Source organism: Gymnodraco acuticeps, unplaced genomic scaffold (assembly GCF_902827175.1).
Source record: "Gymnodraco acuticeps unplaced genomic scaffold, fGymAcu1.1, whole genome shotgun sequence".
Lineage (NCBI taxonomy): Eukaryota > Metazoa > Chordata > Actinopteri > Perciformes > Bathydraconidae > Gymnodraco > Gymnodraco acuticeps.
Window position 1 is genome coordinate 1,375,479 of NW_022991642.1, and position 26,806 is coordinate 1,402,284.

The following is a 26,806-nucleotide window of genomic DNA, read 5'->3' on the forward strand; positions in this document are numbered from 1 at the left end:
TATTCCAGGTTCTCCTCTGGATCCATCCACTATCTCTTGTCTCCGTCCAGTGAATTACGCTTGTGTTACTGGAGCAGGTAAAGCATACAACAGATACTTTCAGCATTATCGGAGCACGAAGTGGAAGCTTGGATGAAACACAGTGGACTTCTAAACAATGAACACCCGCAACTTGGAAGAAATAAAGTTGGGTTTTATGCGTTCTAATATTGCAATGCAAACCCATGATGTAATGAATAATTAAGAATAATGTAGTCATTGAATGCTCATTTCAGTAAATGTAATCAAACAAAACATAAACATATTGGACATGGCCTCAAGACTGTAACCCCTTCAGATTCTGTTGAAATAGTCAAATACTAGCCATATCTTACATATTGCTTTTTTGAATCATTAATATGTGGATGAAAGTTGAACTGGATGATTTAACATTTATACCATCGGCTGGAAAGAAGACGTATCGCTCTGTTGGCGTCGTTTGTACAACAAAAACAGAAAAGAACAGTGAAGACACCGTCCTGCAGAGAGCACACAACCCAACAGCACGTTTTTGAACTAGCATCACTTTACAAACCGTTTGCATTAAGACACTAAGACTAGCTGGTCCATTGTAAAGGTCAGTCCACCTTAAATGAGCAGTGGGTGATCAGCAGGTGAAAGGCAGGACACGGGAACTTGGTCCTGAGGAGATGTAACGATTATTAAACAAGAAATAGTTGAGTCAAGGGGTCGAATAAATGAACATTTGTGATTATTAGCAAATCGGTTGCAGGTGGGTGAAATCAGGCTTAGGGAGTAACGTATTACATGTAACAGCATTAGGTCATCAGGATACAAAATAGGCAAATGTATTCCCTTACAGTTACAGAAGCAAAAATAATCAGATAACAGGTACATTTATGTAAAACAGGGCTCATTAACAGGATAGCAATGACACAAAACATTTAGAAATAAAGAACAATACATCAAATCATCCTATATCTCTATATGGAAACTTGGAGCCCTCTATCCAAAATAAAATGGTTCATCAACAGTCAGTGGTTAACGTATACATCAGAAAATCAGTATGACAAAAACATTAAACATATTGTCCACTTATGTTGATAAAGATGGATTTCATTAAAGTCTTATATGAATGTTGTGTAACAATGTTAATCCAGCCAGACAGATTTTTCTCATGTGTGAACTGTCATAAGACTTATTCATTGTCCACTCCATCAGCTTCTGTTTCCATGTGTTCAGCTGAGCTGCTGATTGGAGGCTCCGTCTCTCCGTTATCCTCAGTATGAATTTCATTAAGCTGTGAGGACTGACGACCAACACTTGTGTATTTTGAAATCAATACACCATTTAAATCTTTAGTCACAAACATTGCAGCTGTATATTGTGGACTCTCATGTGTGTCTTTAAATTTCCACTCCGTGAAAAAGCTTTCTTACAGACTGAGCAGCTGTGTGGTTTCTCTCCTGTGTGGACTCTCAGGTGTTCCTTTAAACTTCCTCTCTGTGAAAAAGCTTTCTTACAGACTGAGCAGCTAAAGGGTTTCTCACCTGTGTGGATTGTCATGTGTCTCTTTAAATCTATATACTGTGAAAAAGCTTTCTCACAAACTGAGCAGCTGTGTGGTTTCTCTCCTGTGTGGATTCTCATGTGTCGATATATACTTCGTTTCCGTGCAAAAGATTTCGTACACACAGAGCAGCCAAATTGTTTCTTTATAGCAATACGGCTTGAATCACTGACAGGTTCTTGTCTATTTTCCAGTGATTTTGAGCCTGACGCAGGTTCTCTGGTCTCCTTCCAATCAGCACTGTCTTCAGTGTCAGGTTCAGAAGAGTCTCCAGTGTCAGGTTCAGAAGAGTCTCCAGTGTCGTCCTCAGTCTTTGGTTGTAAACTGCTCTCTGGATCTGAGTTTCTGGCTGGTTCTGGTCCTGGTTTCTCTTTATCATCTTCACTTTTCACAGGGTCAGGAGTGAAAGTGGACTTGGTGATATCAGCCTCCTCCAGCTCCTGAAGCTGCTCTCCCTCCTGACTGATTCTGAGTTCCTCCTGTTCCTGCTTAATGTGTGGGGGGGGCTCTGGGTCCTCCTGGTCCAGACTGGTGCTCCACTCCTGCTGGTCAGGGAGAACCTCTTCTTTAACCACCACCAGCAGCTGGACGTCTACAGGAAACAGAAAGTAAACAGTCAAAGAAAACTGTTAAGTGTTAGCAATTACAAATCTAATCACCATTAAAATGGGAGACATTTTGCAGCCCTAATTAATGCCTTTGTTTTTATAATTTCATATTCTCTTTCTTAGTCCCACCTATTGTTTATTTATGTTGTCTCAATTCACCTTATGTAGCCCAACCCCTTTCCACTTCCAGTTAAAAATTAAAGGTTTTTTTCTTCTGGTTTAGCACTAGCTGCAATGTAAACAATGAATTGTATTTGGGATTGTTCACAGATACACTACGCCTACAGTATAGAATTAAAATACTCTGTTACAAATTAAAATCCTGCATTCAAACCTTATTCAAGTAAAAGTATGCAAGTATCATCAGAACATTTTATGGCACCTTCTTATGTAATAGTAATGATGGTGCAGTAAAATGTTCCCTGTCAGTGTTTAATTTATGATGTTTCTTGATTATTTTGTATGTTGCATTTTACTGCTGTACATGTTCAAAGTTGCGCTTGTATAAATGATTATAGATGAGGGAACCTGCTAAATATTAAAATATGTGTGTTTTTTTATATACAGTACCAGTCAAAAGTTTGGACAAACCTTCTCATTCAATGGTTTTTGTTTATTTTAATTTGTTTCTACTTTGTAGATTAATACTGAAGACATCAAAACTATGGAAGAACACATATGAAATTATCTAGTGAACAAAAAAGTGTTAAAAAAATCAAGAATATTATTTATATTTTAGATTCTCCAAAGTAGTCCCCTTTTGCCTTGATGACAGCTTTGCAAACTCTTGGCTTCTCTCAGTCAGCTTCATGAGGTCGTCACCTGGAATGGTTTTCAATTAACACGTGAGCCTTGTCAAGAGTCAATGTGTGGAATGACTTGCCTTCTTAATGTATTTAGGACCATCAGTTGTGTTGTGCAGAGGTAGAGTCAGTGCACAGTGGAAAGCCCTATTTGACTGCTGTTGTTAACCTCTTAAGCCCGGCCCCCCCGATACCGGGGGGAAAAACGCATCACTGCAGGAGACAGCGTCTGGGGGCTTCTTAATATTTAAAAACCTATGAATGTCTTATACTCAAAGAATGGGAAAAAACTCAGCAACCTGACGATATGAGCCATTATTACCGAAACAAAACACAAATCTCACAAGAAGCGTTAGCATTAGCCCTTAGTGAAAACAGGCTGATGCTACTTCCGGTGCTAACTAGCAAAAACGATCTTTAAAACTTAATATGTTCTGCACAAACTACATAGCATCTGAAAGCTGATACTCCACAGATTATTTTGATATAAGCATCATCACTGTAGGACACAAACTCACTGAGCAAGCAGCCAGAACAGAGCAAGAAAACAACAACAGTGTTCTAAACCATAACAATAATTATGTCTTACCGTTGCTGTTTTGTGATCAAAAGTCATGTTCAAGGGAATAAAAACGTTGCTCAAGGTTAATCCAATGTCTCTTAGTCACTTTACAATTGTTGCTGATAATCCATCATTACATTCATGGCCGCAGAGTAGGTATAAAGTTTTGCAGTCCGGGGCTCCGGCTGTCTCACGTGCTGTTTACGCAAGCCTATCTCTCCTTGACGTAAGTGTTTAGCGGGGTTTACTAACTCCCCCTCGATTCTATTGGCTCTAAAGTTTCAAAAAAGGTGTCAATCACCCAAATCGACCAATGGGTTCCAGAGATAGGATCCTGCGTAGTATGAATAATGCCAGCAGCGGCTGCTTTACGCACATGACGCAGCACCGCCAGCCGCACAACCAGCACAACACAGCACAGCACAGCACAGCAGCAACGAACACAGCGAACAGAGAAAACTGCGAACAGAGAATACAGAGACAACAGCAGGCAACCCTGATTATGAACTTCAGGAAAGGTATGTACTCTCTCTGTTTGTATCTATTAGTTGTGTATTTGGTGTAATCTATAGTAATTCCACACTCGCAAAATACAAAATGGACGCCGCTTTGTTGTTGTAGTGTTATCGTTCCGTAAGAAACATCATGTTGGTGAACGTATAAATAGATTAATTGTATTTCATGACTATAACACGGCAGTATATAAATAAAGCTGTATGTATATCAACCCAGTATATATAAATATATATATATATATATATACTGTTATTCCACACACGCCAAATGGATGCTGTTTTGTAGTTCTACAGACATTGACTATTAGCAGTTTATAAATAAAGCTGTATTGTATATCAGTCTATATAAATGAAGAAATGAACATTTGTGATTATTAGCAAATCGGTTGCAGGTGGGTGAAATCAGGCTTAGGGAGTAACGTATTACATTTAACGGCATTAGGTCATCAGGATACAAAATAGGCAAATGTATTCCCTTACAGTTACAGAAGCAAAAACAATCAGATAACAGGTACATTTATGTAAAACAGGGCTCATTAACAGGATAGCAATGATACAAAACATTTAGAAATAAAGAACCATACATCAAATCATCCTATACAGTGGGGCAAAAAAGCATTTAGTCAGCCACCAATTGTGCAAGTTCTCCCACTTAAAAAGATGAGAGGCCCATAATTTTCATCCTAGGTACACTTCAACTATGAGAGACAGAATGGGGGGAAAGAATCCAGGAAATCACATTGTAGGATTTTTAATGAATGAATTGGTAAATTCCTCGGTAAAATAAGTATTTGGTCACCTACAAACAAACGTTTGGCTCTCACAGACCTGTAACTTCTTCTTTAAGAGCCTCCTCTGTCCTCCACTTGTTAACGGTATTAATGGCACCTGTTTGAACTCGTTATCAGTATAAAAGACACCTGTCCACAACCTCAAACAGTCACACTCCAAACTCCACTATGGCCAAGAACAAAGAGCTGTCAAAGGACACCAGAAACAAAATTGTAGACCTGCACCAGGCTGGGAAGACTGAATCTGCAATAGGTAAGCAGCTTGGTGTGAAGAAATCAACTGTGGGAGCAATTATTAGAAAATGGAAGACATACAAGACCACTGATAATCTCCCTCGATCTGGGGCTCCACGCAAGATCTCAACCTGTGGGGTTAAAATGATCACAAGAACGGTGAGCAAAAATCCCAGAACCACACGGGGGGACCTAGTCAATGACCTGCAGAGAGCTGGGACCAAAGTAACAAAGGCTACCATCAGTAACACACTACGCCGCCAGGGACTCAAATCCTGCAGTGCCAGACGTGTCCCCCTGCTTAAGCCAGTACATGTCCAGGCCCGTCTGAAGTTTGCTAGAGAGCATGTAGATGATCTAGAAGAGGATTGGGAAAATGTCATATGGTCAGATGAAACCAAAATAGAACTTTTTGGTAAAAACTCAACTAGACGTGTTTGGAGGAGAAAGAATGCTGAGTTGCATCCAAAGAACACCTACTGTGAAACATGGGGGTGGAAACATCATGCTTTGGGCTGTTTTTCTGCAAAGGGACCAGGACGACTGATCCGTGTAAAGGAAAGAATGAATGGGGCCATGTATCGTGAGATTTTGAGTGACAACCTCCTTCCATCAGCAAGGGCATTGAAGATGAAACGTGGCTGGGTCTTTCAGCATGACAATGATCCCAAACGCACCGCCTGGGCAACGAAGGAGTGGCTTTGTAAGAAGCATTTCAAGGTCCTGGAGTGGCCTAGCCAGTCTCCAGATCTCAACCCCATAGAAAATCTTTGGAGGGAGTTGAAAGTCTGTGTTGCCCAGCGACAGCCCCAAAACATCACTGCTCTAGAGGAGATCTGCATGGAGGAATGGGCCAAAATACCAGCAACAGTGTGTGAAAACCTTGTGAAGACTTACGAAAACATTTGACCTCTGTCATTGCCAACAAAGGGTATATAACAAAGTATTGAGATGAACTTTTGTTATTGACAAAATACTTATTTTCCACCATAATTTGCAAATTAATTCATTAAAAATCCTACAATGTTATTTCCTGGATTCTTTCCCCCCATTCTGTCTCTCATAGTTGAAGTGTAGCTAGGATGAAAATGATAGGCCTCTCATGTTTTTAAGTGGGAGAACTTGCACAATTGGTGGCTGACTAAATACTTTTTTGCCCCACTGTATGTATACTATAGCGTATATATATATATATATATATATATTATATATATATATATATATATATTATATATATGTGTATACACATGCTGAATGGAGGAATTATTTCTAATTTGAGTTACATTTTTGAAAGAATAAGCCAGTGAAGTAATCAAAGTAATTGTTTTTTCCACATTTGTTTTCACAGTGATGAAGACGAGTATCAAATGGCTTCTGGATCACAGCCATCAACATCTGCCTCATCCGAGCTACGACGTGCATCAGATCGGCATACAGCTGCCCCAGAGCCATCAACATCCAAGCTACGCCGCCGGACGTCTGCATCAGTACTAACTCAGCCTCCCTCTGCATCTTCTGATTCAGTGGACAGACTGTCAGGAGGAAAGTGAAACGGGCTGGTGTGTGGCAGACTAAGATTATTACCGTTCCTGACGCTGTGGTGGACTACAACAGAAGCAACGGCTGCGTGGATGTGTCCGATGCTTTGATTGGGTACTACAGCGTTCACCACAAAACCATGAAATGGTACAAGACTTGTTTTTACCATTTTCTGGACATTGCAGTGGTGAACAGCTTCCTTCTCCACAAGGAGCTGCACAAGATGAGGGGTGAAGCCACACACCCAGAAGTCCTTCAGGGAGCAGCTTGCTGCAGACACGAGGGGTGAAGTCCCTGCAGCACCACCACCACCACTCCCCCCATCATCACTCGTATACATTCCCAAGTATTATGGGGAAGATGCCACCGTGCTCAGGAGGTGCTCTGATGCTGGCAACACAACGGTGAAGACCTATCTACTGCACTAAGTGCCTGGTGCCTCAATTCAAAAACACTAAACACATTGAGGCTGTGTACATTTTTTCTTTTTTGCCAGTGTCTACAAAAAAAATGTTTGTGGTGTTATTTCGGTTTTAGTGTAGTTTTTTAGTGTGTTATTTTTTTAATAAATCTGCTCCTATTGGAGACAAATGTATCCTATGTTTCCTAATAGAAGTGTTAGTCGGGTGATAAACATGTAAGGACTGTGGCAAAGTCCACACACAGACACACACACCATTTACATAAACATTTAAAAATTGTAATTTAAAAATATTTTATTTTTTATAAAAACACTTGTATTTGGATGGAATGATTACCTATAGTGATAATAAAATTATGTTTACAGTATGGTACCTGAAAAAGGTCAAATGGCACTGATGGTATCCAAATGTGCCAAAATGTGCCCAAATGTCAGTCCGCCTGGACTACTTTTTGCTAAACCTCTCTAAAAAGGTCAAATTTAACTTGTTTTGCCTCAATCTTGATACAGGGTACTTATTATATGTTGTACTTTGGATTCCTAAAGCTTGTAGTCTACCTTACCATCATTGAAGGGTGGTTTTCACTATAAGTAATGGGGTTTTTTTTAGGCGGAGGTAAAAATGTACCTTGTTTTACTATGTTCCATCTGAATTTACTCTGACACAGAAACATATTGATTCTGACACTTCTAGATCCAACTCACTGATGTAACCTTGCTTTGATAAAAGAAATTATTCATATAACCCTTTTAGAAGTTAAGTTATAGTCATTTGTTTTGGGCATAGCATTTTCGAGCCTGAAACCTGAAAAACAGGCTCAGGGCTTAAGAGGTTAAAGTTTTCTTTCATTCATTCATTCATATTATGGCAAGAACCACTCAACCCAGTAAAGAGAAACGACCGTCCATCATCACTTCAGCGTTAATTTTGGCAGCTATTTTTGATTTAGTCTTTAGACGAAAATGGTTATTAGTTTTAGTCACATTTTAGTCCTTTTTATCCTTCATAGTTTTAGTCCAGTTTTAGTCGAGCAAAAATCATTGCATTTTAGTCAACTTTTAGTCAAAATGTTTTCTCTCTTTAAAACTAATTCAGTTAGGCAAATACAGGAATCTGAAATTGGAATCAAGGTGACAGTATCAAGTGTTGAAATGAGTAAAGCAACATTTCTCTCTCTTAACACTTTACTCGTGTAATATCTAGGGCAGATCTATGCGTGCCGCTGCTGCGTCTGTTAAGCCCCGCACACAGGGAGATTGCTCTTCTGGAGTGAAGAGAGCGGAAATAATGATATTGCAAGTTAGAAACGTAAGATGCATTTTCACAGACAAGACCCTGCATTTTGAATGTCCGATAGTCCACCATTAACCTGTTAAGCCCCAAGCCTGTTTTTTAGGTCTCAGGCTCGAAAATGACATTTCCAGAACAAATAACTACACTTCAAAAAAGGGGGAAATTAATAATCTTTTTTCGCAAAGTAATGATAAACCTGTGAGATGGATGTAGAAAAGTCAGAATCAATATAGATGTGTTTTACTATAAAGAAAATTCAGATTCAACATAGTAAAAAAATGTAAATGATTGTGTCCGTCAAAAGAAAAAGCATTACTTATAGTGAAAACCACCCTTGGATGATGGGATCGGAGTCTAAAAGCTTGAGGAATCCAAAGCACAACATATAATAAGTACCCTGTATTAAGATTGATGCAAAACAAGTGACATTTGACTTTTTTAGAGAGGTTTTTTAAAAAAAAAACACCTCTGGGGTCATTTGGGTGGAAATTTGCCGTTTCTCTGGAACCCATTGCTCGATTTTGATGATTGACGTCTCTTTTGAACCGTTAGAGCCAATACAATCGAAGGGGAATTTACACATACACACGTTACCATTGAGAAATGAGAGCTATGCGCACACAGTTTTCGAAACTCTTCCGCTCTGAAATCTGAAAACTTAAAACTAGGTTTATTGCTGATGGATTATCAGAAATCATTTTTAAAGTGACACAGACACATTGGATTAACCTATGGATTAACCCTCAGCAGCGTTTTTATCGTTTTAATGCCATTGAAGACAACTTTTGATCGGACAACAACAAAGGTAAGACATATTGCCGTGTTGGCTACCTAATGCCACGTGTTGTGATGTCTGTTTTTGTTTCAAAACGAGTTTTGATCATGGAGTGATGATACCAATACCTATTGAATCTGTGTAATCTCACAATGCTAATCGATGGGTTGGATGTGCATTTAAGATAAGTAATAAGGGTTTTATACCGTGAGTTCTGTGCCAACGGCGTTAGCATTTTTTCGCTCAGGGCTTATTCCAGAGGCTCAGCGTTAGTCTTGTGTTGTTTTTTGCAAAATATTGTTCATATCATCAGTTAGCTGACTTTCTTCCCGTTACATGGATATGAAACATTCATAGTTTATTAAATCTTAAGAAGACCTCAGACACTTGCTTGCAGATGTTGTGGTTTCTCCCCGGCCTGCGGGGGAATGGGGCTTAACCAGTTTGGCCCTAAGCCTGTTTTTCAGGTCTCAGGCTAGAAAATGACATTCCCAGAACAAATGACCATATATTCCCTTCTAAAAGGGTTAAATTAATAATCTTTTTTCTCAAAGTAATGATAAACCTGTGAGTTGGATGTAGAAAAGTCAGAATCAATATAGATGTTTTTATCTTAAAGACAATTCAGATTGAACATGGTAAAAAACTGTAAATTATAGTGTCCGTCCAAAAAATATGTTGTACTTATAGTGAAAACTAACCTTGGATGATGGGTTAGTAGACTAAAAGCTTTAGGAATCCAAAGTACAACATATAATAAGTACCCTGTATCAAGATTGATGCAAAATAAGTGATATTTGACCTCTTCTGGGGCCATTTGGGTGAATTTTCCTTATCTCTGGCCCCCCTTGTTCGATTTTGACATGTGACATCTCTTTCTGACCGTTAGAGCTAGGGATGCTCCGATCGATCGGTCACCGATCGTAATCGGCCGATACTCACTCTCTACCGATCGATCGGTGCTCTCTAAACATGCCGATCGCGAGAGCCGATCGCATGACGTAAAATACATGACACTTTTCTTTGTGTGCGGCAAAACAAGCTCGCCAGAATGGCTTCACCGGTCTGTCATTAGTTTAAGGTGTCCGAAAAAGACAGTAAAATAGCGGAATGCAACGTGTGTGAAGCAGAAATCCTGCAGCTCCGCCCGCCGGACCCGTAAGACGAAACACACAAGACCTAACACACTTAGCTATTTTATCTACCTCTGGAACAAGCTAAACTAGTTATTATAAATATATGTATTCTTCACTGTCGGGTCACTTATTACTAGATCAGTGAGCTGCATGAGATACTGACAGGCTGTCAGGAGAGAGAGAGAGAGAGGGGGGAGAGAGAGGGAGAGAGGAAAAGAGAGCGCTTCCGCTAATTTCTCCCGTGTTATTATCCAAAGTGAATGTAAACTTGAATAATGTACATCATTTGAATGTAATAATTAAGTTGATTGTTGTTTGTGGAAGCTCCAGTGAATGAGCCCCATTAACTGAGTTTAAACATCACTTTAAATGGAAGATTTAAAGTGATGTTTAAATCTTCCATTTAGGCCCCGCCCACTCGATCGGATCGGCGATCGGTATCGGCCGATACTGATTCCGGCGATCGGCCCCGAAATTGCCGATCGGAGCATCCCTAGTTAGAGCCAATAGAATCGAAGGGGAATCGTCCCGCACACACTCATGTAAAAAAAAAAAGTTTTGCTCCATAGTGAAGCTGTCTCTAGGTCTGACATCTCAAAACCGAAAAGCAGATTTATTGCTCATGGATTATCAGAAATCATTCAAAGTGACAGACACATTGGATTAACTTCAGCATCGTTTTTATCGTTTTAATGCCATTGAAGACCACTTTTGACCAGACTACCACACAGGTGAGCCATTTTGCCGTTTTTGGCTAACTAGCTCCATATGTTTTGATGTGTGTTCTTGTTATTATCTCCGAGAGTGCGTATGGGTTTTTTTTTTAAAAAGAAATTAAAATGATCAGTTAGATGAGTTTCTTTCCGTTACATGGATATAAAACATTCATAGTTTATTAAATGAACATGCCCTCAGACACTGTTTTCTGCAAGATATTGCAGGAGGCCCCCGGAACCGGGGTCTCTCGGGCTTAACAGGTTAACACCTTAGTCTCGTCTCGTCGAAAACAAAATATACATTTCGTCATAGTTTTTATTATCAAAAATCAATTTTTAGCTCGTCATCGTCTCTTCTTAGTCATGTAAAAAAGGTAGTTGATGAACATTTTTCGTCATAGTTTTCGTTGACGAAATTAACACTATCACTTTAAGAAATGAAGGCCAGTCGGTCCGGAAAATGTCAAGAACTTTGAATGAATCCTCAAGTGCAGTCGCGAAAACCATCGAACGTTATGATGAGCAGGGATGCAAACTCATCAGGCATGAAAAAGGTGACAAGGATCCGAGCCCCCCGACCCCACGGAATATTGGCTTTAAAATTAGGAATAACAGAGGATTATAGCTGTCAGAACAACTAAAGCAGCAGTGTTAATAATAACAGAAACGCCAAAGAGTCACATCTAATATAAATATATAAAAGCATTTATTTGAATTGTGTAGCAGTCAGTTTATAATTCTGGCAGCACTGTTGAGCATTTTGAAAATGTATTTTCATGCCTCTGTGCAAGGCTTAGTCTTTCTATCTGTATAGCCACTGGTGTAAAGTAACTAAGTTCATAAACTCAACAAGTACTATACTTGGGTACAATTGTAATGTGTTGCTACTTTGTTCTTCTTCTCCTCTACAGTTCAGAGGTAAATGGTATTTAATACCGTTGGTTACTTCACAGATTTGGATGAATGATGTGAAATATAATCAAGTGTTGAATCAGAATTTAGTTCCACCTGGAGTAAATCCACCAGCTACCCTGCAGTATACAAAGTCATTCAAACTAGCTGCACCTTCACCAGCTTTGAGAACACTTTCATGATCAATCATTATAAAACATATCAGATATATTATTCTGAAATGGACCAATCTGCACAATGACTACTTTTACTGTCGCTGCTTTCACTATATTTTGATGATCATACTTTGACTTGAGGAACATTTTGAATGCAGTACTTTTACTATAACATGGTATTCCTACACTCTGGTACTTCTAGTACAATACCTGAGTACTTCTACTTTTACTCAAGTACAAGATATGAGTACTTCTACTTTTAGTGTCGCTACTTTAACTATATGTTGATGATAATACTTTTGTACTTTTATTTGAGGAACATTTTTGAATGCAGGATTGTTCCTACATTCTGGTACTTTTACTGAAGTACAAGATTTGAGTACTTCTACTTTTACTCAAGTACAAGACCTGAGTACTTCTACTTTTACTGAAGTACAAGATTTGAGTAATTCTAGTTTTACTCAAGTACAAGATCTGAGTACTTCTACTTTTACTCTAGTACAAGATCTGAGTACTTCTACTTTTACTCAAGTACAAGATCTATACTTATACCACCTCTGTTTATAGCCTCTGAACAAAACTATTAGAAAATAAAGGCTAAAGCTAACATTATCATAGTGACAATGTATGCTAGTTTGCCAGCTCAACGATAATATTGCGACAGAAAAACGTTTCAGTGCACATCACGCTCTGCCGCTCCCGAAGGGAGCTCTGCTCTGAACACCAGAACGGCCCGTTCTAACAGCTGTTCACCAGCGGTCCAGTCTGTGCCACAGTGACTCCGGACCACACAGTTAATATTAACGAACGCACCCATAGGTAATGTAGCTGCTGAAGCTAGCTAGACCATCATCGCGGAGCAGCAGAGCCTTATTATACATCCATGAGCAGAGCCGACAGGCAGGAAGACTCGAGCACACAGCTCGCTTCATTATAATATATAAAAAAAGAACACCATGCGTATCATGATGGCAGATAACAGCTCACGGCCGCAGATTACTCTGGGTCCCAGACCCCCCCCATACCCCAACAATATTTGTATTGCAGATCTACATGAATCACACAAACAACCTATTTTGGATTCAAAACGGCGAATTTCGCCGAAAGGTGACAAGTTTGCATCCCTGGATGAGACTGGCTCTCATGAGGACCCACCCGGGAAAGGAAGAGCAAGAGTTACCTCTGCTGCAGAGGATAAATACATCAGAGTTACCAGCCTCAGAAACCGCTAATTAAAGCACCTCAGATTAGAGCCCACATAAATGATCACAGAGCTCAAGGAGCAGACAATCTTAACATCCACTGTTCAGAGGAGACAGCGTGAATCAGGCCTTCATGGTCCAATTGCTGCAAAGATCCACTACTGAGGATGAACAACAAGAAAAAGAGAATTGTTTGGGCCAAGAAACACAAGGATTGGACATTAGACAGTGAAAATCTGTACTTTGGTCTGATGGGTCCAAATTAGAGATTTTTGGTTCCAACCTCCGTGTCTTTGTGAGACGAAGAGAAGGTGAGGAGATGGTTTCTGCATGAGTGGTTCCCATCATGAAGCATGGAGGAGGAGGTGAGAGGGGGGGGGGGCTTTGCCGGTGTCACTGTTGGTGATTTATTCAGAATTCAAGGCACCCTTAACCAGCATGGCTACCATAGCATTATGCAGTAGCCAGCAACATATAAATCATATTCTGGATTTTTTAACACTTTTTAGTTTACTAGATAATTCCATATGTGTTCTTTTATAGTTTTGATGTCTTCAGTATAAATCTACAAAGTAGAACCAATTTAAATAAATAAAAAACTTTGAATGAGAAGATGTGTCCAAACTTTTGACTGCGTCTAATACTAGTGTATATATCTCTCAAAATATATATTCTGTATATATTAGGGGTGTAACGGTATACGTGTGTACCGAAGTGTACCGAACGAATATAACGTGAAATGTAAAAAATTGAGAACGTGAACAACTTCTTGGAAGTAATCTCAGGTGCTGCGTCGCAGCATTCAGAGTAATTTGCTCACATTGGGTTCAACCAAGCGGCAAACTCTGGGGAACAGCCGGGACGCCAATACGGAAGTGCCACACACTGCAGTTCATACATGGGCCGCTAGGGACTGGCTGCAGAAAGGAGCAATTTCCATAGACCCCCATGTTAAAATGCCCAACTTTACAGCAGAAAAAAACATGTTTCTACCCATGGATGCAATAAATATTATTATCGATATAGTTAGATTCCACCTTCATGATTATGAATCTGTGAGTGAATTGTTTTCTAACAGTTCTAAATGTTTTGCATAAATTAGGGCGTGGTCACTTTGATGGACATGTACATGCCTCACTGTCAGCTAACAGCCACTTGTCCACTCTGCTAGGCTACAACGTTAGTTAGTCATAGTACTGTACTTGACCCTTTAGCTTTAGCCGTGTTCGTGGTGATTGTGCCTTTTAGGGAATATTGTTACAAATACCAGACAATTAAAATGTCGTGCTGTGCGCTTGAATGTACTAACAGAACTTCCAAGAAGTCTAAAATGATAATATTATACATGTTAACCCCGTTCGCAGGTGTTTGTGTGCTTGGTAGCTTAGCTTGTTACTTATTAGCTAAGGACGTAACCCTTTATGCATACATATACATTTTAATTTATGATTCAGCCTTGGGTAAGACTTTTATAGTCTATCTATGGCTATGACGCCCATAATGCTAAACGGGAGCAAATGTTAATAGGGGACCCAATTATCCCAGTGGTGGCCGCCGGAGCTAACGGAGGCGCAGTGGGATAGCTCCAGCCGGCGTCCCGGAGCTAGCCCACTGCGGCTCCGTTAGGTCCAGGCGGTGGAGTCCGTCGTTATAACTGGAGATCAAGGAATGCAACGAAACGCAGACTTGGTTCGCCTGCTGTAGTATTAGCTAAATAAATTATGTTGAACAAGGCTTATTAAGCTGAACATCGCCACAATTGTTCTGCTATGTATCGGTACTTATTTTCTTAACGTGTGAATGACAAGCATTAAGAATAACAAAATATAGCTAATTCTCTTGCAGATTGTCTCATTTGATTATGAATGTAACGTTTATATAGGGGAACTACACTGTTAGCAGTAACTTGGTATGCATGTATTTCATGTTAGCTTAGCTTCTTAACCTGAGCTAGCTCTGTTTACTTCCAGTTCGGAGGCAGCAGGTCCCGCCTCGGCTCCGTCTCTTTGCCCTTATTTGGAGCAGGCGGGATTAGACTCTGACGTTGCTATCAAGCCGTTAGTGGCCGACTCCGCCTACTAAGGGCTTCTCGGCAACTCTGCAGAATCCTATGGGTGACGTCACGGACACTACGTCCATTTATATATACCAGTGTGAGAAAAAGTTTTTAGAGAGTACTTGTCCATGGACAAGTGAGTTTGCCAATTTACTTGTCCGAATACATTTTTCACTTGTCCAGAATGGACAAAAATTGGGGCCACTGGAATCTTCTTCGTCATCGTATTTTACATTTTCCCACGTTTTTTACGACACCGCTAACGTAAGTGAGCGGTAAGATTTTACTGCTTCAGTTTAAAACTCAGTTCACGGGGCTCATTTTTATATTGCTTCAGTTTATAATCGTAACAGATCGAAAAATTCAGATTCATTTTTCAATAAATTATTCTACAAACAACAAAATTATTACATTCAAACAAACTACTTGTAGTAGATAACGTACATTATTCAAAAGTTTACATTAACTTTGAATAATAACACGGGAGAAACGAATCCTCTCTTTTCCCCTCTGCCTCCCTCTCTCTCCTGACAGCCCGTCAGTTTCTCAAGCAGCTCGCTAAACAGAGGGCGGGGCTTCAGGTGATTATGCAGAGCTGTGTGTCTCGGTCCGACTCAGCAGCTGATCTGATCTCTCTCGCGTATCGATCAGATCCAGCTCTCCTGATCGGCCTTTATAGAGAGCACCGATCAAACTATTAAGAGTGAATATCGGCCGATAATAACCGGCGGCCGATCTATCGGAGCCTCCCTAATTATTAACAGACATTTTGACCGGCAGGTTTTGAATTTACCGGTTTTTAATACATTTTACCAGCTAAAAACCGGTAATTACCGGCTAACGGAAACCCTGATGTATAGCCTATAGGCCTAGCGCTTTTCTCAAAGACGCTTGCACGCTTACACATGTCCTGCAATACACATGCTGCAGCTGCCCAGCTGCTCACTGTTTGTAAAAGTAAATAAATAGTATTTTCATTTCAATAATGTACTTTCTATACCCTGCTTCATAAACAATACTGACTAACAATACTTAAGCCAAAACGCTTAATAACCTTCATTACGTGTTAGAAAGAACATAAGAAAGTTTGACAAAGATGAGGCTGTTAAACGGGCAGCGGATCTGCTGTGTGTAGAAAGAGAGAGAGAGAGACGCTGAGCTGCACCGTGCAGCAATCAGCTGATACGGAGCATAGAGAGAGAGAGCTGCAGTCTGCGGGGCTCGGCCTCCTGTCCTCACAACTCTTTTTAATCCCGGTACTGGACAATTGTTATTTGTTCCTACTCGGAACCGAGTTTTGCTTCCCAACCCTGCCACTGTGCTACACTTCCCGCCCCGCCCCGCCCCGCCCCCGTCTAACTGTACAGAAAGCGGCGAGATGCATTTCCTTAGGACGACAAGCAGAACCGAAACTAACATTTCTAAACGAACAATGGCGGACACGGACAATTTGCGAATGAGTTCTGCCTTTTGTAAACTGAATCAATCAATCATTTGTCAATAAACGTCACTTGTCCGCCGGACAAGTCAATTGACGGATCGACTTGTCCGATATTGTAAATAACACTACTTTTTCGCACACTGTATACAGTCTACGGGTTCAACGCGTCATAGAGCGAGCAAGTCATTTCATTGGACGAGAGGCATACTATGAGAGATGGTCAGAGGGATGCGTTAAAATGTAGTCAGTAATTTGAGGAACTGTCGAAATGGCGAACGCAGATAAAGTTGAGCTCGAAAATCCTCCAGCATCATTGAAGTCTCCGGTTTGGGAACATTTTGGTTTCGCAGTTACGTACAAGGATGACGGACAAAGACAGGTGGACTGAACCAATGCTGTTGTCGGCATTGTTCAACTAACATTGGTTACGCGGCTGGCACTACATCAAACGTGTACTCATTTGAAAAGGCATCACCCGAACGTGAATATCACCGGTACCAAAAGAAAAAAGACTGAAGTGCAAACCCAACTCCCACTAGCATTTAAGCCTCAGACAACTCGCAAAAAGTTCAGACCAAGCCAAAGCTATTACAAACGCCATATATCCTTATGTTGCCATGTTAGCAAAGCGCTACCTGGCTGTATCTGCTACCTCTGTCCCTAGCGAGAGGAATGAGCTCCCCATTGACATCAGGACGGCAGATAGCTTGCACATCTTCCGGCGCAAACTGAAAACTCATCTCTTTCGACTCCACTTCGAGCGTTAGAACTATTAACGAAGCACTTTTATACTAATAAAGGACTGGCTTACCTAAAGCCAGTTGAGTAGCACTTGAAATGTTTGGCTCTATGAAACCTGATGTACTTATATGATTCTGTTTTCTTCAAGGTTGTGTCTTCCTGGTCGAATGTACTTATTGTAAGTCGCTTTGGATAAAAGCGTCAGCTAAATGCAATGTAATGTAATGTAATGTGTTCTCCACAGCAGGAGACATTGTTAGTGCCAGCAGATCTGCCCTTGCGGCAAGCAATGTGGACAATAGGGCTGTCCCGAATACCATTTTTCGGTCTCCGAATATTCGAATATTCGGTGCGGAGAGATTTTTTTTTTTTTTTAAGAACATTTAAAAAAAAAAAATGTTTCATAACACGCTCCGAGACACCTGACAACACGCTGTTAAGCAGAAGCGCAGAAAAGAGTATACTATTACGATGTATATGTATTTATTGTCTCAGTACTCGCATACATTAAAACAAAATGTGTCCTCTGCATTTAACCCAGCCGCAGTGCAGCGCCCGGGGACCAAATCTGGTTCCAAATTCCGTCTATAACGTTTTACAACCTGAAGATACAAAACACATATTTCTGTTATAACAACAATACTTTTAATAACATAGCCGTAACAATAGGCCTGACAGTGTAATACGTGTTACCGATACAGCAAACAGTATTTAAATAAATGAAGAACGAAAAATAAATGAACGAACTGAATGCCAATAATTGCCTTAGCCCCAGATGTTCCCACATTGCTCCTATTATTTTCACTATTCGGATAAAATTGAAAAACTAATATAAAAAAACAATTAGGTTGCTTGCTTGCAACGATTTTTCCAAGCAAAAAAAGTGCACGTTTTTATCATGTGTAACGTTACTGTTTAAACGGCGGATAAAGCAGCTTCATCATGGCAACTTGACAACAGCTAAGCTAAGCTAGGCTAGTACTTACAGCATCCGGTGACTTTTCAGAGTTGTTGTGCCACCGTGGTAGGCCAGTTTCTTGCATGGATGTATAATAAGTTTAATAATAAGTTTCTTATAGCATATTTGGCACACTGCCTTCTTCTTACCGTCGTCCAACTTAAAATGGTCCCACACAGCTGAAGTCTTCGGCATTTTGTGTTCAGGTGTGTGAAACGAGTTGAAGCGAGGTGAAGCGTGCCGTGTGCGTTCGTGACTGAGTGAACGCGATGTCAGGAGCACAGGCTGAGATTGTATATATTTCCAAATGTTAACAGTGCAATTCAAAAGTATAAATATAGTATAAGAATATGGCAATTCGCCTTTATTGATAGCATACATTTAGGACAAAAAAAATATTATTTTTTTTTTAAATAAAAAAACGAATATCCGAATAATGAAATTGAAACCCGAATAGTTGGCCAACGAACGAATATTCGAATATTCGGGTACAGCCCTAGTGGACAAGTTCATTTTTCTTTAAAAAAACATGAAAATACAATGACAAGCAAGTCATAATGTCAAACAGGCTGCTTAGGTACTAGTACAGTACAGTTCAAATACAGATTATTTCTAGGGATGCACGTTGGTTTTTTGAAACCGATACCCCACTACTTATTTTAACGCGATTAACGCATGTGTATTTTTTTTCCTTGGCCGCCCCGTAGTTTCAGAGCGCATCGAGTTTAAAATACCATCTACAAGCTGATGCTGACAGCCCCGCTCCTGCCGCCCGCTTGTGGCAGACCACTCTTCCACGCTCACCGGCAGGCACCGACTGGCCATCTGGAAGACCGGGAGGGTGTGTGTATGTGTGGCCCGAGCGAGCGAGAGAGAGACCTTACATGCATTGTTGTTGTTAGCATCTGGTGCTAGCTAGCTGCGCTAACGGATATAAGGAGCTGTTTAAATGAAAACAGAGGAGCGACATTTCGCCACAACTGCGCCGAGCACTTGACTTTATGCAGGAAGCCAGACAGTGGGAATTGTACGAAAAGTCAGCACACTCAGCACGGATAGTGCGCAACATGATTGCAGCGTCCAGGCAGCTCCGGTTCGAGCATATGCCTTGAGTTGCACATAGCTCCAACGCCCATACCACCGACGACATGTTTGTTTACTGTCCTGGCTTCACGGCCGCACACCATTTACGTCACAGCCAGGCATGAGTTAGGGAGCGCTGGATTTGTGAAGAACTCCCCTCTTCCTAAACCACTAATACCACAGTACTGGCAAAACGGGAGGAGCCGAGTGAAAAACAAGCGCCCCTCATCTCAATCCACCCACACCGCAGTATTTTTTTCTTACCCAAAAAATATATTGTATATTATCGGGGCTATTAATACTGGTATCGGGTTTATCGGGATGACGTCATAATTCCTAATATCGGACCGATAATTATCGGGCCGATAATTATCGTGCATCCCTAATTATTTCAGTTCATCGAAATGCTGCACCTTAATGTTTATTTTATTATATTAAGTATTTATTTGAGTGAACATTCAGTTTAATAATAATTTAAAAAATACGTTATGTTTTGTGATAATTTTTTCTGCTGTACCCAAAACTTACCGAACCGTGACCTAAAAACCGAGGTACGTACCTAACCGAAATGTTTGTGAACCATTACACCCCTAGTATGTATATATATATATTATAAATACATGTTGGCAATAATTGATTGATGAGATTTTACATTCATTTTTATTAATGTTTTAATTACTTAATGACCTTTGTACGTTTTAGATGTGTTTACTTTATTATTGAACATATGTATTCATTGATTTTTTTAATAAATTATTCTCCTGCAATTTGAATTAATCAAAAGTATTGTTTTTATTTGCTTTTTACACATCTAAAAAGAAAAGGTGAATAAAGAAGCATATTAACACTAAATTATCAATTTATGTCACATGTAATCAACCAGTGCCTACATGTATCAGGGTTTCCCACACATAGACTTTACTTGGGCGGGCCGCCCAGGTATAATAACGGCCGCCCAAGTATATTTTGTGACCCATTTAGTTTATTTTAAATTTTATTTTTTATCCGTCCCCAACCTGCGATCGATTAACTTGTGAACAATGATCCCTCACTCTACGCCTCCTGTACCCTGGCCCGGACTGGCCATCGGGAGGACCGGGGGGTTTCCCGATGGCCTGGCCTGTTAAGTGGCCTGCTGGCCTGAGGATTTGTGTGGGTCTGCCTCACACTGGGTGACTGGCTGTCTACATGATGTGACCTGCCGACATGGCCACTGTCATACAGATCATAAATCAAAGCCCTTGATTGTGTGTCATTCAAGCTCGGGATAACTACAGCTCATGTGAGGTTAAGGACTCTCTAACCCCCTAATCCCACCAGGAGCGTCTGCGCTGCGCTGCGTTGCGTTGCGCTGCGGCTGCGGTGTTTTTAGGGATCGCGGCCACTCTAGTCAATGGGTGCTATTCCACCAGACACGCTGTGCCACGCTGCGCCGCGGCTCGAAGCGTCCCAGAAGTTCCTCGCCGCAAGGAATTTCTAAAATATAGGATGAATCCTATTTTTGACGCGGCGCAGGCAGGAAGTGGAATGTTCATCCAACAACTGCGAGGCTGCACACACGACGCTCCGCTTCCGCAACGTTTTGAAACGCGCCTGGTGGGTTAGGATGCAGGAGGAGGTCGCAGCGTGGCGCAGCCGCAGCGCAGACGCTTCCAGTGGGATCAGGGGGTAAGTGTCTAAATCAGGGGTTCTCAAAGTGCGGCCCGCGGGCCAATGGCGGCCCTCGGAAAGGTTTCTGGCGGCCCGCAATAGTTAATGTGACACGCTGAAATGCATGAGTTATATTTTAATCTTCCATGGTTGTATCTAGTAAGAATTAGAATGGAATTTAATCATATATTTTCGATTATAAGGAGTAGAAATATGATTCAGATATCCGCGGAATCGCTGGAAGAGTAGCTTTCCAGCGGTATCTCCTGTGAGACTGTAACCAGGGCACAGCAGCCAATATGGCAGCTTGACTTTACACTGTGTGGGATTGGTGGATTTGTGTGTCCGTCAAGGAAATCTCGGCCGGCAGCCATCATGATCTGAAATGACCAATGGACATCGAGAAATCACTAAGGACCTACCCACCAAGTAAACAAAACATAAACCACGTGTCTCCCATCAGTTTACGTCTGTGAGATGGCTAAAAAAAACTTTACAGTTGCCGACTTCGCTAGAGATTTTTTTCGCTAGCAGCAGTGAAGATAGAGCCTCAGAAACTGAAGTCTTCGACTCTTCTGAAGAAGAAGAATACAAAGACAACAACAAGGATCCATTTGGACATGGGTAGGTGTAAATATTACAGTAATGTGTGGGGAATACCGCGAAAATGAACAATAGGTTTATTGATATATATTTTTTATCGATAGTCATGAACTTTTTATTGGGACAAAATAGACCCTCCATTAGCAAACTTTTACTCTGTGTTAACGTTATTTTGGTGTGTAAAAGTGAGATTACATGTGTAGATGATTAAATTAATCATTTATTCGTCCCACAACTGGACTGGAAATACGTGTGTGTGTGTGTGTGTGTGATCGAGAGAGACTCCTTCTGCAACCTCCCAAACTTTATTTTTATGTGTAAATTGTTATTTTTGCTTGAGCAACATTTTATTTGAACTTTATTTCAATGCAATTAGTTGTAATTATTGTCCTACACAGGTGGCGTTTATCCAGCAGCCACAACATCCATCTGTGCCTGCCCCCAGGTCAAGATCTACTGTGGCTCAAGGGCCTTCACCAGAGCCATCACCACCAAGGACCAGCAGACCAGCATCACTACAGCTGCCTCCACCTCCATCTGCGGCTGCCACCAGGTCAAGATACACCTCAGCACAAAGGCTCCACCACAGCCATCACCTTCAACCCAGCCAGCAAGGGGGTCTCGTGGAGGTCTCGTTATAGCACTTGTACACCCCACCTACACAGAAGCCCATGCACCATCACCCCCATCTTCACAGCAGCCAGACCCACTGTCTTGGAAGACAGACAAAGACCTTGACACTGTCTTGACATTTATAATGAATAGTTGGTTGAAAGTTCTGATGTTCAATATTGTAAATAGTGAGATTTTCCAGTTTCTTATATTTATATAAATAGTTGGTTGAAAAAAACATATTTATAATAAATTGTTGGTTGAAAAAAAGGTTGAATGCTCAATTTGTATTTGTACACATCACATGAACCTTGGTATGTAATATGAAGTCATTATTCAGTCCTGATGTATCTCAGTCCCTGCTGTGGTGAAAGTAGAGTGATAAAGACTTATTTTACTCAATTTGAATTAAATTGTTTTTATTTTAGACATGAATAACACATTTATATACAGTGTAATTCAAATATTTCACTGCTTTTATGATCCTAAGACTTTGGTAACCAAATCTAAAACACCAAAACAATTTGATCACATGAGTAAATTTGTGTTTTCACAAGAGTTTTGAAGATTTTCCAAAAATCTGATGTCACATTTTAAGCTTTTGAGCTACTTATCTCATCAAACAGTGCTCTAAGGTGAGAAATATGCATATATAGCAAGACCAGAGATTGTCCTGAACATTTTGATATGTAACACATGGGGTGCCATGTTAGAAGAAATACATTTAAAAGGTGATTTAAGAAAACATCTAAAAATCGAGAAAATACCCTTACGGCCCGTACACACAGCAGCTTTTGGCGATTTGTCCACCGCTTCCAGCGCGTCTCCGCCCATTGACTTTGAATGGGGATGACGTCACTTTCGCTCGCTTGTCGCCGAACTGCATTGTGGGGGGGCGAGACGAAGATTTCCAGGATTTCCAGGATGTTCAGGATTCCAAAGTTGAACAATGTTCAACTTTTGAGGCTGAGCTGGAAGCGTCAGCCAATCAAACCCGTTTATGCAAATCTGACAGTAGAAGCTCTAGCCAATCAAACCGCGTGTAAGCAGGGAGAACCAGACCGCAGTTCATTTCCTCATATTCCAAACGAGAAATTACGGTAGCAAATCACCCGGTTCTTTACGACCAGACTATTTACCGGGATACAAACCGGAGGAACCAGGCATGGGGGGAGGTGCCAGAGACAGTGGGTGAAACTGGTAGGTTTTCGCTTGTTTGGGGATTTTATATCCAGTTTACTTCGTTGCTAGTTTACTTCGTTGCTAGCAAGCATAGACAGTATCATTAGCCAGCATGGAATGTAGCATAAAATAGCACCATAAACATTAATCTCATAAATGTTCAAAATGTTAAAAAAATAAATGTTCATCATAGCCCTTCCTATTTGACAATAGTGTAGAAGAACCGGGTTGTTTTGCTTTGTATCTCGGGGGCGGGATATTCATGTGATATTCATGGGATTTGTTGTTGGTCGCGAAATCCCCAAGCTGTCAGACACGCCCAGCTCCAGGATTTTCAAGATTTGGTCAAAGCTGCTGTGTGGATGGCCCGTTAGACTCCAGAGGGTTAAGAATGGTAAAACTGCGCCCCCTGGGTTGTCATTCCTAAACTATCACTGACAGCTTGTGGAAAGTTTGCTAGACTACTGGTTGCATGGCAACTAGGCCTCTCGCGAGTTGCGATAATTGGTTAGTACAATAAAGAAAGGATTTGTTTTGGAATTATTTTGTGTTGCGTTTTTTCTTGGGCGGCCCTCAATCCAATATTGGGTACCTAAATTGGCCCTCACTCATCAAAACTTTGAGAACCCCTGGTCTAAATAGTTAACTTAGTTAGTCTAAGTTATCTCAGTGGGTCTCAAACGGTTTGGTCACCATTTATGTAAACACATATTTACATTTGAGGGGAGAGTGATTTGTAAAGTATGCATGAATTAAAAAAAAGAAGTAAAAAATAGGTGAAAAAAGGTAAAATACACTTTTAAAACTTGTTGAGAATTAAAACTAGTCTTGGCTTCTGCCTCAAAGAGGAGCAGGGGGGAGAGGGGAGAGGGGGGAGGGAGGGAGGAGAGGCTGATTCAGGAGCCCAGACACACTCACAACTATAAATGAACCAAAAATAAATAAACAAGTTTCAGTGTTTTTTCATATTGGAAATGGTATGTTATTGGTTATGGCCATGTTCTTATGATTTTATGATTATTGAAATGTATACATTTCTGTTTGGGTATTCCCATAGATCTAGTCTCTTTAAATAGTAACCCATGTCCATATGTGTATTTGTGGGTAGTAGATTTAAACTATAGGGCTATCACTATGGGCAGCAACACTGTAAATATTTGGCAAATAAATCCAGCAAAATGTCACCAAAAAAAACTGGTAGTGGCCTGGCTGGGTGTATAATTTCCGGCCTGAATTATTGTCTCGGTCCTGACTGTACCTGTTCGCTCTGCCATCGCGTGAAGGGTCTGCTCACAAGTGACCAACAGAAAGGTTAATGTTAATGATGTTGCACGTCATACACAAATTACATCCTATTTAAATCAGGTGATGCGCCTCCGTCTTTTCCACATTCCCTTTGCTGGGGTGACGGCGGCCGTACGACGAACGAAAGAAAACAGTAAATGTTGTGTGTGTGTGTGTGTGTGTGTGTGTGTGTGTGTGTGTGTGTGTGTGTGTGTGTGTGTGTGTGTGTGTGTGTGTGTGTGTGTGTGTGTGTGTGTGTGTGTGTGTGTGTGTGTGTGTGTGTGTGTGTGTGTGTGTGTGTGTGTGTGTGTGTGTGTGTGTGTGTGTGTGTGTGTGTGTGTGTGTGTGTGTGTGTGTGTGTGTGGCGGAGTCAGTCACTCTGTGATCCGCTCCGTCACAATAATAAAGTACATTTGTCTAATAATACTTACATACTTTTACTTAAATAACATATGAATGCAGTACTTTAACATGTAATGGAGTATTTTCACAGTGTGATGTTTATACTTTTACTTCAGGATCTACTACCTCCAGCAAGCGCTGATAAAGAGTCTAAAGTGTTATTAATGTGATAATAAAGTGTTACTGATGAGTTTAGAGTGTTAATTAAGAGTAAAGGGAACATACCTGCTCTGTGTATCCGAAGCTGAGGCTGTAAAACAGCGTCCAGTAGTTTCTGGAGTCTCTCGTTCTCCTCTTTGGAAAGAGACAGCTCCTCCTCAAGCTCTGCTATCGTTTTTTCAAACAGAGCAAATATCTCTTCAGCAGCAGCAGTGAGTCGCTGCTTCTTCAACGACATCAGCATTTGGACTTTACTCATGTTTACTAGATCACCTCTTCCTGCAAACTCCATTAAACACACCGTTTCTCTCTCCATCAAACTCTCAATCTGACTAGTGTTGTTAACGTGTTTCCAGCTAGCATGCTAAGCTAGCTCCTATAGTCCGAGGTAAACGCTCCAGAAAAAAGAGCACTGAGTCCATTCAGAGGTTTATCCAGACACACAGATGATGGATCAGTGGTGCTGGAGCTCACACACACTTTCTGAGGAACACAAAGAGAGAGAACCGTAGCGACGAGACGCCACATGGATCCAGGTTAGAAAGAGCTTCTTCTTCTTCTCTCGGTTTTTGGCGGATCCCAAACAGCTTTTAGTTGCATACCGCCGCCTACTGTACATGAGTGTGTATTATGTCATTCCATCTCTAATAAGACAAAAATAAAATAAGAAATCATAAAATAAATACAATAAAACAATCATCCATGATCTATTCTAACCTACTGTTCGATTATTTTAACATTAAGAAAGGTAAACAGTGCCTTTCTGGTAGCTCTTACTCCCTCTCCTTTTGTTCCCAGAATACCAAACCAACACACTCTCACTCCATAATCGTCCAGGAGCAACGTTTGTTCAGGGTCCCGTGGCGTGCAGTTGTGGTCGCTCCTAGGCTCCTTCAGCTTCATAAAGGGACGCAAATAGCTTTCAACTGATTGCAATGTATTCCCATCTGCGGCGGGATTTGACGCTCATGGAAGCACGGCTCGTTTGTGTCGGCTGCCCTTAAAGGCAATGTGAGCGTTCATTCCCATTGGATAACGGAGAATTGTACACCCGGAAGTAAGTATTCCCCTTACTGTCGATTGATTTTACAGTGATATCTGCACAACTCATCGACTAAAAAACACCAGATTATCCTTGTTAATTACACAACATTGATTGGTTTAAATTGTGTACAATGCTTTTGTATTTTTCCCCTTCGATTCGGAGAAACAAATATTTTTTCGGAGTAAAGGATGGCAGAAGACACTACACTACCCAGAATCCCCAGCTATCGTTTAGGACTACACCATGTGCTCTGTTTGACAAACCCCGTTTTTTTTCACCATTCATTCCAATGGCCGGCGTCTATGTCACGTGATCTTCAAATTTCTCCCTGCAGAAAAAAAAAACATGGCCTAACTT

At 40.8% G+C, this 26,806-nt stretch overlaps 1 protein-coding gene and 1 pseudogene across 1 annotated transcript; one reads left to right on the plus strand and one right to left on the minus strand.

The window, feature by feature from the left end:
* LOC117534298 (zinc finger and SCAN domain-containing protein 5B-like) lies at window positions 1–25,966 on the minus strand. Its single transcript, XM_034198506.1, has 2 exons — window positions 25,471–25,966; window positions 1–2,162 (listed from the first exon to the last, which is right to left on the minus strand). The coding sequence occupies exons 1-2, from the start codon at window positions 25,718–25,720 to the stop codon at window positions 1,363–1,365; spliced, it is 1,050 nt and encodes a 349-aa protein (XP_034054397.1). The 5' UTR covers window positions 25,721–25,966; the 3' UTR covers window positions 1–1,362.
* The window catches only part of LOC117534283, an 865,641-nt pseudogene that overhangs the window by 807,066 nt on the left and 31,769 nt on the right, over window positions 1–26,806 (plus strand).